The following is a 12,926-nucleotide window of genomic DNA, read 5'->3' as shown; positions in this document are numbered from 1 at the left end:
ATTTGCAAAATGCAGCAAAACTAATTCTCTTAATCCCAGTTACAGCTAGAATTTGGGCCTATCTTCGGCTTCATGTTGTGTTAGAAATTACCATTGAAACTATCCGGTTTTATATGATAAAAGTTATTAGATTATATTATGTTGATATATTACATCGTGATGTCATGCAAAGCATTGCCAACAAATTCAGTTAGGATACATTTTGGCACCACAAAGGTCACACACAGTTTACTCTCTAAACCCTAGAAACCCTTTTAGGCTTCCCAAAGGCCGCCCATCGTTGTGATTTGCCTTCTAAACTCCCGATTTGGATTTCATGCGTCGGAGGTCTTCACGTTCAATGAAATTCGTCGGAAATGATATTTCCGAGCATCGCCGGACGCGCGCGCCCAACCGGAATTAAATGTGGAAAAGTTTAAGGTCTACATATTGTGAGCATTATTCGCACGACCGTTATGATCGACAAAATACTTGGTAGATTAAAACGTTTTGTTGTGTTGTACCTGATTTCCTCTACGTAATAACAAAAAACTCAGTTTACCGACTGAAGCCGGCAAAGTATGTATACCGTATATACCTAATATATTATATTATTGTGCAAGTGTTGTGATATTAGTTTACATCGACCCTTGATAAGGTTATCGCTCGTATTTACTTCTTTCTAATTTCAACTGACTCAGGTAGGATGTCAGCCCGCTCATGCGTTCTCTTCCTCACAGGGCCCCACACATCTCAGGAGTTCATCTCCCAGGTACTACCATCATTTCAAGAAACCATCATTATAAACGTTCTGTTAATCTTTGTTGGTCTTTCAATTTCGGTTCAACTCAGATTTAAATCGGCTTACGCCTCCACAATATTGTAGAAGATAACATTCCTGGAATATGTATGTATATTGACTCATGAATATACATTAACTTAAAATGAACGGCTATTTCCCTTACAGGTGCTGTCTCAATTTGACGCTAACTTGAGTGGGGATATCCCTTGTTGCATCATCACAAGTTCAGGAGAAGCACCTCTCTGGTGCGGTACTGAGTCTCCCGGACCAGCTAACTCTCAGGAAACCACGTGGAGTACCTCTCTAGCTGGACTCAAGTTTGATGAGGAGAAACTTAGGGCTGGGTCCCTTGATAACGTTGGGATAACACTTCATAACTTGCTGGACGAGATTCCTAAATATAACGTTATACATGCAGTGTGGATCACAGAACAGGTTACATGTTTAAGAATATTAAATTATCTGTAATTGTTTCATTGCTAATTTATAATTTTCGGCCTAAGTCTGCCCACTTTGTGTGACCTACGCTTAAAAACTTCGCTTAAATTAATGAATTTTTTATTTCAGATCCCTACAGCGGGGGCATCACTAATCCTTGCCAGTGGTCTAATGAGATTCATTAAATGTCATCATGGTTACCTGTCCATAGTGTCCCAGTCTAGGGACACTAACCACAGTCCTTGGGTTAAAGCAATGAAGGCTGCTGTTCTCCTGAAGAGCGATGTTCACAACTTGGCTAAGATCATCAGCAAGTGTTGTTGGGTTACTGACATCAACTTCAGAGGTGGGTGCTCTAGTTATGGGGCCAACATTTGTTTTCAGTAGTTTTATCTTGCAAAGAAAACAATTTCAAACTTACTTTGTTTAATACAGAATAGATCAAATAACTACACTGGGTACATTGGACAGTTTATAATGACAGGTTAATGTTAAATTACAAATTCGCTAATGATTTTGTTACCAGGAACGGGGCAAAGTGGTGTGGACATGACACTAACGGGAATTGTTGTGATGGGAAAACACACGGACTTTGTAACGAACGGGAATCTTACACTCCTTTCTGTTATACAGGTTACTTGATATTATCAACACGTGACTTTGTCACTACACCATTCTAGATCTCTGTATCATCTCTTAGTACTAACCCTGTACACCAGATTAAAAGTGTATACATTTTAACCGTATCTCGATACATTGACAATTATTAGGTCCGTTAATTCTTGTAAATTAATGGTATATTTCCTCTCCAGATTGTAAATTCGGTTCCACTGTACATCCTAAAAGAGTGTGTTGACGTTACTACGGTTGCCATGGATACCGCTCGGAGATTGGCTACACTCACAACCAGAGGAATTTTATGCAAAGTTACTTACCAGGTCTGTTTAAAATAAGTTACTTGTGGTTAAAATATTTAGCAAAATTTACAGTGTCCACTTCAATAACACTGATTTATGTTATTTATTTTCACTCATACGGTTTGTTTCGTCATTTCATGACATTAAAGAGACATCACACGTTCCCTTAATACATGTTATCCACAGAGAGAACAAGGTATTAAGTTGAAGTCTGAGTGGATACGAGCAGTGCAAACTCGCAGTATTGGTAACTCCGCTAACACCACGCAGGGACCTTACGTCCTCTTGTGGAGAGGAAAACTTTACACTTTCAGAGACGTGCTGCAGTAAGTAGTGTTTTAGCTGCAGTAAGTAGTGTTTTAGCTGCAGTAAGTAGTGTTTTAGCTGCAGTAAGTAGTGTTTTAGCTGCAGTAAGTAGTGTTTTAGCTGCAGTAAGTAGTGTTTTAGCTGCAGTAAGTAGTGTTTTAGCTGCAGTAAGTAGTGTTTTGGCTGCAGTAAGTAGTGTTTTAGCTGCAGTAAGTAGTGTTTTAGCTGCAGTAAGTAGTGTTTTAGCTGCAGTAAGTAGTGTTTTAGCTGCAGTAAGTAGTGTTTTAGCTGCAGTAAGTAGTGTTTTAGCTGCAGTAAGTAGTGTTTTAGCTGCAGTAAGTAGTGTTTTAGCTGCAGTAAGTAGTGTTTTAGCTGCAGTAAGTAGTGTTTTAGCTGCAGTAAGTAGTGTTTTAGCTGCAGTAAGTAGTGTTTTAGCTGCAGTAAGTAGTGTTTTAGCTGCAGTAAGTAGTGTTTTAGCTGCAGTAAGTAGTGTTTTAGCTGCAGTAAGTAGTGTTTTAGCTGCAGTAAGTAGTGTTTTAGCTGCAGTAAGTAGTGTTTTAGCTGCAGTAAGTAGTGTTTTAGCTGCAGTAAGTAGTGTTTTAGCTGCAGTAAGTAGTGTTTTAGCTGCAGTAAGTAGTGTTTTAGCTGCAGTAAGTAGTGTTTTAGCTGCAGTAAGTAGTGTTTTAGCTGCAGTAAGTAGTGTTTTAGCTGCAGTAAGTAGTGTTTTGGCTGCAGTAAGTAGTGTTTTAGCTGCAGTAAGTAGTGTTTTAGCTGCAGTAAGTAGTGTTTTAGCTGCAGTAAGTAGTGTTTGAGATGTCGTGTAATCGACATCAGCATCTAGCATGTTATATGTCCTCTGAGCTTCAGTGTAATACATATTATGCGAATAAATAAAATGCACATGTTGCCGCAACATGTATCGAGTGGGAATATTGCAACTCAGAGAATTTGTACATATATTGCACATTCTGTAGTCAGCATGGTGTTTATAAATCAGACTACATTAAGATGTCGGTACTAGTTTAAAGATAGCTATTACTAAGCTGTTCTCTTCAGACCACCTAGCACCCAAAAAGGAGGAGTATTTATAAACCAGAACCCACGTGTAGACTGGAGTCACGAGCAGAAGCTACTGGAGTTCTTCGAGAGGGCGGCCGTTGAGAGCACTAAGACTGATAAAAGTTTTCCAGTCAGGATACCTTCTCCTAGAAACACACCAGCTGCCGCCTCAGTTCCTTCTCCTATGGTACCAACTGTAACATTTATTTCTCATGGATATTTATTTTCACATTCCAGGGATCTTAATTTTCTATGTTCATTTTCTGTTCACATCATATGCGGAGTTTTGGAGGACAGATAAAGTTTTGATTCTTCATGATCTATAGATGTGGATACTGGCGGGGAGGTGAAACACATTTGTTTACTTTAATAGTAAGCACATGTTCGGTGGGTTGAGGAGGTGAAACACATTTGTTTACATTTTTAGGGTAAGCACATGTTCGGCGGGTTGAAGAGGTGATACACATTTTGTATTATAGAAGGCTTGTAACACTTGTAACGCTTTCTTGTTACCCCCCTTTGAAGGCCCCGAATTATTTGTATCCACATCTATAGTTCGTTGTATAACTTTATTTTCAGGATTTCCTGAGTAACTACGATCCCAGCTCGTTCAAGAGTGATACCCAGGATAGTTCAGGAGAAGAGTTCCACGAACAAAGAACTGCTTCGCTTCCCTTTAGAGTGAGTCTAGTTAACAACATTTATCCACGTTCCACGTATTAAAATATAGTCGGAGAAACTTCTCGGCTGATTTAACTTAATTACTTGTTATACTTAGATTGATATCATTACTTGAAGAATATTAAATAACTGGTGTTAATAAAATTACAGGATGTAGTGAACTTACAGACTCACGGTATAAACTATTTTAATTGTCACGACGACTCAGACGAGCGGATACAGGAATTACAGAGAAAATTCGTCCATCGGTAATGATTTATACTTTAACCGAGACATCACATAAAAGTGGATCTGGAAAATATTGATAACTTTTTATTGAATCACTGGATATTATATCGAGATTGAAAGTTGATAGTTAACATCAACTAATTTCAGAGAAACATACTGCAGCCTCTCACCCTACAACACCGAAGAGAAACGAGAATATAAATCAGCAACCAGTAAATCAAATAAAGACTCCAGATTTTACCGCACAAGCTCCAACAACTCTGAAAAGTCAGTGAGCGGTAAAGGAAAGTGTAAAGCTTCCACCCTCGATCGTAGTAAAAGCTTATCTCACTTACCTTCGTGTAGTTCTAGCGTTGAAATTGAGCCCAGGCACGCCAAATCGTCTGAAAACATTGCTCAGTTTCCGATTGTTTCTGTAAGTCGGAACACTAAATCTACAGAAGTGTTACCACCAAGTTCGTCTGAAGTTAAGCCAGAATCCTCGGGTGTCAGTTCTAATTCAGAAACTTGTGGGACGTTAAAACCCTCTAGATCGCAGAAAAACAAGACTCTGTTGAAATCCGTGATAGCGGAATGTTTAGCAAGCGAAGGGATCACCCCTGATCATCCGAGGTTCAAGTCGTTAAGCTCCAAACTGTACGATATCGGCAAACTTATGTTGAAAGATTCTACTTCAGGAAGCGAAGGGATTAAGGACACTATGTTGGCTATCATCAAACCACAAGCAAACCTCATCGTTCAACTGGAAAAACATAAAGGGAAATGAAATAAAGGGAAATTAAACTTAACCAAAGTGGTGTGTTTCAGTAAATGTCCATATTTTGTATTTGAATGTAATTCTTACATCCGTTTTTCGTTTGCTCAAGGTTTCACGTAAATGATCATGTTAATGATAGATATTGTGCTTACTATTTTGTTGTGTGCGACGTTTCAGACGATGTTCTCAATCCTCTACCATTCATTAATAACATTGTTTTTGCCCCATTCCTAAAAACCAATTGATATACCAATTGTAGAGGGAAATGTACAGCACACAACCTTAAAAGTAACTTACCAAAACGCGCGTCGAGTTAGACTCGTCGACGGTCTTAGATTTTAGAACAAATATTTTACGACTACGAGTATCACCCGTTAGGTGTCGTTCAAATATTACGTAATCAGCTGGGGGGGGGGGGGGGGGTCCGAATGATTACGCTAGTGTAATTTTGGGGATAACTTATTTTTTTGTTATTAGGTAAAAGTAAATTTTTGAAAAAAACAAAAACTACGTTACTACCGCGCACTGATGCTGATAGTGAAACGACTATCATGAGGGTCACGACGTGATACAACTAAAACACAAAACGAGTCTCATTTGAGTTGTAGCGCGATGCACTACTGCAATATACTGGGCCGCGCCGCGCATCTTCTCGCAAGATTGGCGAGATGCGAAGTTGTAGCGAAATGCGCTACTGGACCTCACCGGGCCGAGCTACGAAGAATTGACATCATCAATTAAAATTGACGATGTCAATTCTTCGCGGCTCCAAAAGCCGCGCGTAATTAAATATGGCATTTAGCTGCAAAACTTACTAATCATTTCAATAACAAATAAGGTATGAGGTATGCAAAATTTTGTTTTGTGGAAAAGCTCACAGTTTTTTTAACGATGGTTTGCGCCGCGCAAACTATCATTTTTACTATTTACCTGTGGACCTCAGGCCGCTATTATGTTCTTAAACAACGGCCCCAACGTTAATGTGGCGCTTGCTATGTGTTGGTTCAGCCGAATTACTTATTATGTAATTAAGTTTATTTTTCTCGTTAGTTGTCATCCGGCCAAATAAAACATTAAGCAACTTATATTTATATTGCAGTATTGACCATTGTTAATGATCTGGCCCGGCGCGCGCTACTTCATCGCACTTGCCGTCGAGAAGAAAGCGGCGCGCGCTACTTCGAAGAAATTTATACGAGTAACATCCGTCAAATTGCAGTACCATTTATCAATTAGTATATCAAAATATGTCATGGTAATTTTGCATGGCTGAAATGTAACGCTTGATTTGTGTATTATGTAATGATAAATTGAATTTTCAAATTAAAAAAGAATACATATAGAGATTCGGCGGAATGACAGGCTGAGCGCGGCCCAGTAATTTTACTTCGTTTCGATCTAACTAGATCGTTGCCAATTGCTTTGTTGATTTCTAATTCGCAGAACAACGATCTGGAAGGGTTGACCTTGTATCACGTGGTGCGCTCCTACTAAATCGCTCGCCCAAATTTTAAGAAAATTCTTGTGAAAAGGCCCTTTGGGCATGAAAGTGATCGGAATTGGTGTATTTTTGGACGATGATTCCGAATCACCCCACATGACGTGTAGAGTTAAAATGCTTCCCTGGAGAGTTATGGGCAAAAAACCGATTTGGTCACGTGACAGGCTAGTAGAATACGAATTCGATTGTTTAGGGCTCGGGTTAGGGTTAGGGTTGTAGTAAGGGTTATGGTTAGGGTTAGGGTTGGGATAAGGGTTTATGTAAAACCGTTTTGTACGGCTGCAAAACCATAAAAACCAAAGTCACGTGAAATTTTTGGGCGAGCGAATTAGTTGCTCTAACCAGAGCCCTCTCGCTTGCAGTAGCGCGCGACCGCAGTACGCGTAGGCACATGGCTATGTGAACGAATTAGTAAAAGCCCACGTGGTGACCCCCACTGTCTCTTCACTATAGTGATACAGGGGGAGCCCCGCACTCGTGCGCGGCGGGTCATACAACGTATGACAAGGTTGACCATGACATCGTCAATCAACCTATATCCTAACCATAATTTCGAAGCTACTATTCATAACCCCTGCTCAGCTATAGTACTGGTGCATCGCGCTACAAGTAATTTGTAAAAAGTGGCCTAGCTGACAATATAATTTGTCCACTAAACCTGGTCGGCAACGGCTATTTTATGTTTTCTCATTGATCGTGCATTTTTTGTCAAAAACATATAAAATTCGAAATCATAAATCAGGACCCTCGTTCTTTATTCATTATTAAAAGATCAAATACTTATTTGCCAAGAAATTGTATCGCGATGCACTATTGGTAGATTGAATGGCCTTTAAAATCTAACAAATATGAAATAGGTCAAACAGTTCGATTTTTGTTTTAAATTACAAATAAATTATTACATTTAAAAAATAAATATCAAAAATAACCCAAATATATCATTAACTTTCTAAACGAAGCTGCCTTCTATTCCGGCATAACAGGTGTCAGGTGTGGAACCCTCAAATCATACTGTCTATTGCACGTTTTACCATTTCAAGTTTTAAATTTTTAGCGTCCCTATGAATAAACACGATCTTAATATATAATATATAAGGATAACCCCTCAAAATAAATTAGGTCAGGTCAGAATCAGTAAGGAGGCCAGCTGAAGTCTGCTTTCCGAGAAACCAGTATCTTTACAAAATGCTCCCCCAGGCAACCCAAACTTTCATGAGAGCAGTGACGAGAGGTCTGTCCACTGTCTTATTGAAAAATACAGGAATTATGTTTTTTTCTTTTGAGGACTCTGATAACTTTCCCACTCAACATAGCGATATAATTTGCTATCCTTATCGTGTCTGCTTTCTCATCATTCTCGAAAAAGTGGGATCCGAAGACATCATGATTACAAACAGTCACCTTTTCCCTGGTCTTTGGACCTTCCACAGTCTCAAATTTCGTCACCTGTTGATGAATAGTCTTTGGATGAATTGTCCTGCCTGATTTTCCGTATTTCTTCGAAAGTGCACTTCTAGCAGCCGTCCAACTGCTTCCGTTGACACGGAGAAGCTTGAAGATGATTACTCTCTTCTCGTTTTGAAATTTTTTGAAGAAAATTTCAAAAGATTGTGAAAAAATGGGTTTTGACACGATTTTGCAAGAAATAATCTAGGTAAACTATAGGTAAATATTATTAATAATATTAATCATAAGCTAAAATGTACTAATCTTTGTATTCTAAATGGGGAAAAGAAGAAACATTGTCAGTCAGTCGAGAAAATTGTCAGTCAGGCTAATGGCTATATGGCAGCTTTGTAGATGTTGTGACAATGCTAGTAGTGGTCCCAGGCTTGCGACTGGAATTGCGGTGTTAAATCGATTTAACGGTATAACAACGATCCACCTCCCACTTGTTGTTTGGTACTTAGCATTAACTAATATGTAAGACCTAACAAGTATTCCCAAACCGATTTCATTTAATTTGCTCCTTCATAAAATTATGTAGTCATGTAACACCCTGAACCTGCTTCAAGAAACATCTAAGAATGATATTGAACATACACTGACTAACATGAACAGCTAGCTATACCACCACTTTTTCCTTTTTGTGCGCAAAGTTCAGAATGGTTTAAAATGTTTAATTTCAAGTCTTCAAATCTATATTAGGCATGCATTTATGAAAATGTTTTTCGTAGTTTTATCCTTTTACATCTTTTTATGATTTTAGTTAGTTGTCCTTCATATTATGCAGGACTGATTAACTCTTTAGGTTTAATTAAATTGTTTTTTTTTTCAAGTCAAACGTGTCCAAATTTTATCGATTACCACGACAGTGGATATAGTAAATGGTTTTAATGTTTAAGTTGAATTGAAATATGGCACAAACCGTATTTTTGTTAAGAATTTGAACTGTGTTGTTTCAATCAATATTTCATTGGTTATCAATTCGATTATGTTAAATAATTAGTACAGCAGTGATTCGATCTTGGAAACGAATTTCCCTTCGAATTTGCTGAACTTTAGCAAGATGCTCAACTGAATTTCTGTATGATCTAGCCAACTAGAGAGTTAAGAAACAAACAAGAAAACAAATTTTGTTAAATAATTTCATATGGTATTATTTAGTTGTCAACCTTGAATCGCAGTGTGTAGTCTCATACATAAGAAAAAATCGAAGTAACTAGACTGTTCACTCTTTAAACATATCTCAAAGAGAATGGATCTCTGGACCCCCAAATCCACCACTGTTCGGTTACTTTCAGAGGTACGCAATGTGGTAGGAAAGCACAACTAATGCTGCTGCTGAGTTAAAGCAATAAAGGGGATGGTGGCTTCTCTGGGATCTAACACATTATGAAGTAGCCCAACACTATGTCCTGATGCACTGGTGTTGGGATGTCCACCCCATGTACCTACCAGGGTCAATAAGGCAGTCAAGCTTTATCATTATGCATGTTATGTTGAGCACTCTTAACCAACAAATGTGGGAACCCCCACGGTGAAAATCCTCAAATTGATCAAAACAATTAACAGAAGTAAATAAACAGACATGAATTTGTATATAAATAATTTTATAGAGTATGTTCGATTACCTACTTGTAGGGGACGGTTAATTATGAGTTGAATTATTATTAGCTATGATCTGGGAAGATTTCAATTACCTATGTTCTGTGTGTCAGGTTTGTTTCACAAGTTAATATAATCCTTTGCTGCTGTATTGATGGTGTCAGTGAATATGATGGCATTTAGCTTGCAGAAGATTGAATTTAAAACTGAGAAGCTCAAAGCTGATAAAAGCTTTTTCCTAGTCGCAATAAACAGGAATTCTATAAATTTTGCCCCAGATACATTACAACAATGTGACTAATGAATAATGTTCCGATCAGGCTATTACATCAAAGCTATCACTTACAGTGAAACAGTGAACCCTGAACCAAAAAGATGTGCAAGTTGAAATTAAAATTTTTAAAAAGAGGCTGGAATAAGGCAACCCATTATAAAGGATAGCATGAAGATGCTCTGTCTGCCACTGGGTAGTGTGAAGTGAAACATATTTTAAATTAACTATGTCCAAAATATGAAAAAATATTGCTGATGTTCCTCCCTGTTCATTGTTTTATCTACAGGAAAACTCCTATAATTTGGGAGAAAGGACATGGCCACGGGAAATCGGGGTTTGCAGTAAATCGGGGCACGGTAAATAGGGGTTTTACTGTATTTGGACGTTTAAAAATAATTTAACCCTTGCTTTGATTGATACCATTGGATTTTATGACGTTCCCACATATAATACACTACAGGTCATTATAAATTGTATTTTCAACATTATTTTTCTCAGTCCTAGGTAATTTCACTATCAATGGTGTCTTATGAATTACCAAAAAATTTGGTGAACTTCTTCACCAACTTTGAGATACCTCAAATAGTTTTCCTGATCCTTGGGCCTCAAGATGACGAGTTGGGTGAGAACATGATGCCTACTCAGAAGTTTATCTGCAATTCTGTAATATTGGCAATACACAGTGAAAAGTTCAGGAAAATAATTTGTGCTGAATGTACAGAAATTTATCTTGATGGATTTAGTAACCAAAAAGATACAGATGCCATTCGGAAATGTATTGAGTACATGTACGGTAATCAAACTATAGTACAACAGTTACAGGTTGATGATATCATCGTAATGTTCAAGTTTGCTGATATTTGGGACATTCCTAGTCTTTGGTATGCTTGTTTTGAACAATTCAAAGAAGAACTTACAATAAATCCAAGCAATATCTTCGAATTTTATCAAAAGTTTGATATACTAGCATCAGAAGATTGGCAGCATAACTTACTTTCTAAAGAGTTAAATAAGATAATATGTGCAAATGCTGACCAATTAATAAAACATCTCATTGATCATTCAAGTCTATTGGGTATTGATCACCAAATGGTTGATGGTTTGATAAAGAACTCAAAGACAGATGCTTGTGGCAAATTTTTAGCTCTACTTCTTGGTAAAGGAGATGATCGAAAGAAATGTGTTTTGATGAGTCTGCAGTCAATCCCTGCCGCAACTGCATTCACTAATGAGGCACAATTTCTTTCTTTTGTAGGTCAACTTTCTTCATCTGATAGATGCAGGTTTGCAAGAGAGCAAGTCTTAAAACAGCATATCAGTCATGATTCAATCAAGGGTTATCCCCTATATTCCAGACTAGAATTTATCATCATGAATATTTGCAGAAACACTCAGCCTGCTAGATTATTTGACATTCTGATACCTCTTATTTTGCCGTATTTCAAAGATCCTTTGGTAGCTGTACCTTTACTTAAAGATGTAAGGGCTGTAGTAGTGTCTAAAATAAAAAGAACAAAAGGAAAAGGGTTCAAGAAGCCTGTCATTTTTAGTGAATTGCCTGAATGTTTTAAAACATATTCAGTAACAAAAACATTCAATGACATGACCTTGTTCCGAGAAGAGGTGTCTCGAAATAAGAGGATTTGCTTGCAGCTTCACCAAGCCATTCGCTGTCCAATCTGTCCTAAACGAAGTGGCAAGGAGCTGTCTCACATGATCGATGGATTTGTTATTGATTTAGGCTTGGAGTCCGAAATTGATTTTGTCTCAGTACATGAAATACATAAAGACCACATAATCCATTGCTACATGATTGGATCTGCAGAGGGCGGGAAAGTTCTTTCTTATGTGTCAATATTACTGCTGACAATCCCGGAAATTTTGACAGCATTGAAAAAATTCTCATCTGTGAAGATTGTTGCAATATACTCAAGACAATTAACTGTTAAAACTGAAGGGATGAACAATGTACTTGTGCAAAGCATTTAAATGTAGATATTCTGTTTTTTGCGTCAGAGAAGTTTAAAATATACAAATACTGTGCAGGGTGGAAGTTGGAACAGAGTCAACTGCCCACACGCAACTCTTGTAATTCTGCTAAAAAATATCAGGGGTAACTGACATGAGTCAACAGTTAATTCTTTTAATCATTTTTTGTTACACCTAAGCTTTTCTAATTTTTGTTAATGTGAGTTGGAAATGTAAATATGAATGTGATTTTGTATGATTAATAATTTAAGGTTAATACCATCTTCGTGATATTATGTTATAATAGTTTAAAATTATAAACTGTTTATTTCTGTTGTTTTAAAAAATTCCCCCTTTTCTTTTATCACAAATTTGTCCAGTATTCTATGATTAGTTGATTTTTAAATAATTTTAATGTTATTAATTGTTTTTATCAGGGTGCCACTGTACTATATTTTATTTTTATCAACATTTAAATGTTATGTATCTACTCTTACTTTGTTTAGTGTAGACTGTAGAAACAGGATTTGCTAGTTATGATTTACACATTTACAGTCACCCACTCTGAAATGGTAAACTACCTTGTGCTGGTTTGTTATCAGCGTGATACAAATTCTCTATTTCATTTCAAAGCGTAACAGAATTTTCTAGACTGATTTTTTTCTACAAATAACAACATTAAATGAACATTACAAAATACAATATTTGCTGAACTAAATAATCGCAGGTAGGTGAAACACTTCATGGGCCTATAGCATCTCAGGGTTAACAAGTTTTCAAATGAGTAAGTATTTTTTATTTGAGAGTTTTATAAAATAATAAAATAAAATTTGTTGTTAAAATATTTCCAGCATAAATACTTTCCAGCAGTTTAAAGTTGCATAAAACTAGTAAACTTGAACAAAATGGGATGATGATAAGTAGATAATATATATGCCGTTGTTCAGAGCTCGTAACATTCCTAACAC

At 37.1% G+C, this 12,926-nt stretch overlaps 2 protein-coding genes across 2 annotated transcripts in view; both read left to right on the top strand.

Moving 5' to 3' along the window:
- Positions 1–684: 684 nt before the first annotated feature.
- LOC134823546 (uncharacterized) lies at positions 685–5,378 on the top strand. Its single transcript, XM_063835069.1, has 10 exons — positions 685–751; positions 947–1,216; positions 1,349–1,565; positions 1,746–1,852; positions 2,032–2,157; positions 2,323–2,462; positions 3,499–3,688; positions 4,081–4,182; positions 4,333–4,430; positions 4,558–5,378. The coding sequence occupies exons 1-10, from the start codon at positions 686–688 to the stop codon at positions 5,174–5,176; spliced, it is 1,935 nt and encodes a 644-aa protein (XP_063691139.1). The 5' UTR covers position 685; the 3' UTR covers positions 5,177–5,378.
- A 7,295-nt stretch (positions 5,379–12,673) lies between these two features.
- LOC134823555 (transcription factor E2F5-like) overlaps positions 12,674–12,926 on the top strand; it is a 36,627-nt gene continuing 36,374 nt past the window's right edge. The window contains exon 1 of the mRNA XM_063835088.1: positions 12,674–12,742. Coding sequence (XP_063691158.1) covers positions 12,739–12,742 — 4 coding nt within the window. The 5' untranslated portion in view covers positions 12,674–12,738. The remainder of the gene's footprint in view (positions 12,743–12,926) is intronic.

The sequence above is a fragment of the Bolinopsis microptera genome, chromosome 1 (assembly GCF_026151205.1).
Source record: "Bolinopsis microptera isolate Bmic1 chromosome 1, MBARI_Bmic_1.0, whole genome shotgun sequence".
NCBI lineage: Eukaryota > Metazoa > Ctenophora > Tentaculata > Lobata > Bolinopsidae > Bolinopsis > Bolinopsis microptera.
The sequence above is the reverse complement of the archived record's forward strand: the minus strand, read 5'-3'. Positions and strand labels throughout refer to the sequence as shown.

Coding starts and splice junctions, on each gene's coding strand:
- LOC134823546 (XM_063835069.1), top strand. CDS start 686: ATGTCAGCCCGCTCATGCGTTCTCTTCCTCACAGGGCCCCACACATCT. Junction 752..946: donor CTCAGGAGTTCATCTCCCAG/GTACTACCATCA, acceptor TTTCCCTTACAG/GTGCTGTCTCAATTTGACGC. Junction 1,566..1,745: donor TACTGACATCAACTTCAGAG/GTGGGTGCTCTA, acceptor TTTTGTTACCAG/GAACGGGGCAAAGTGGTGTG.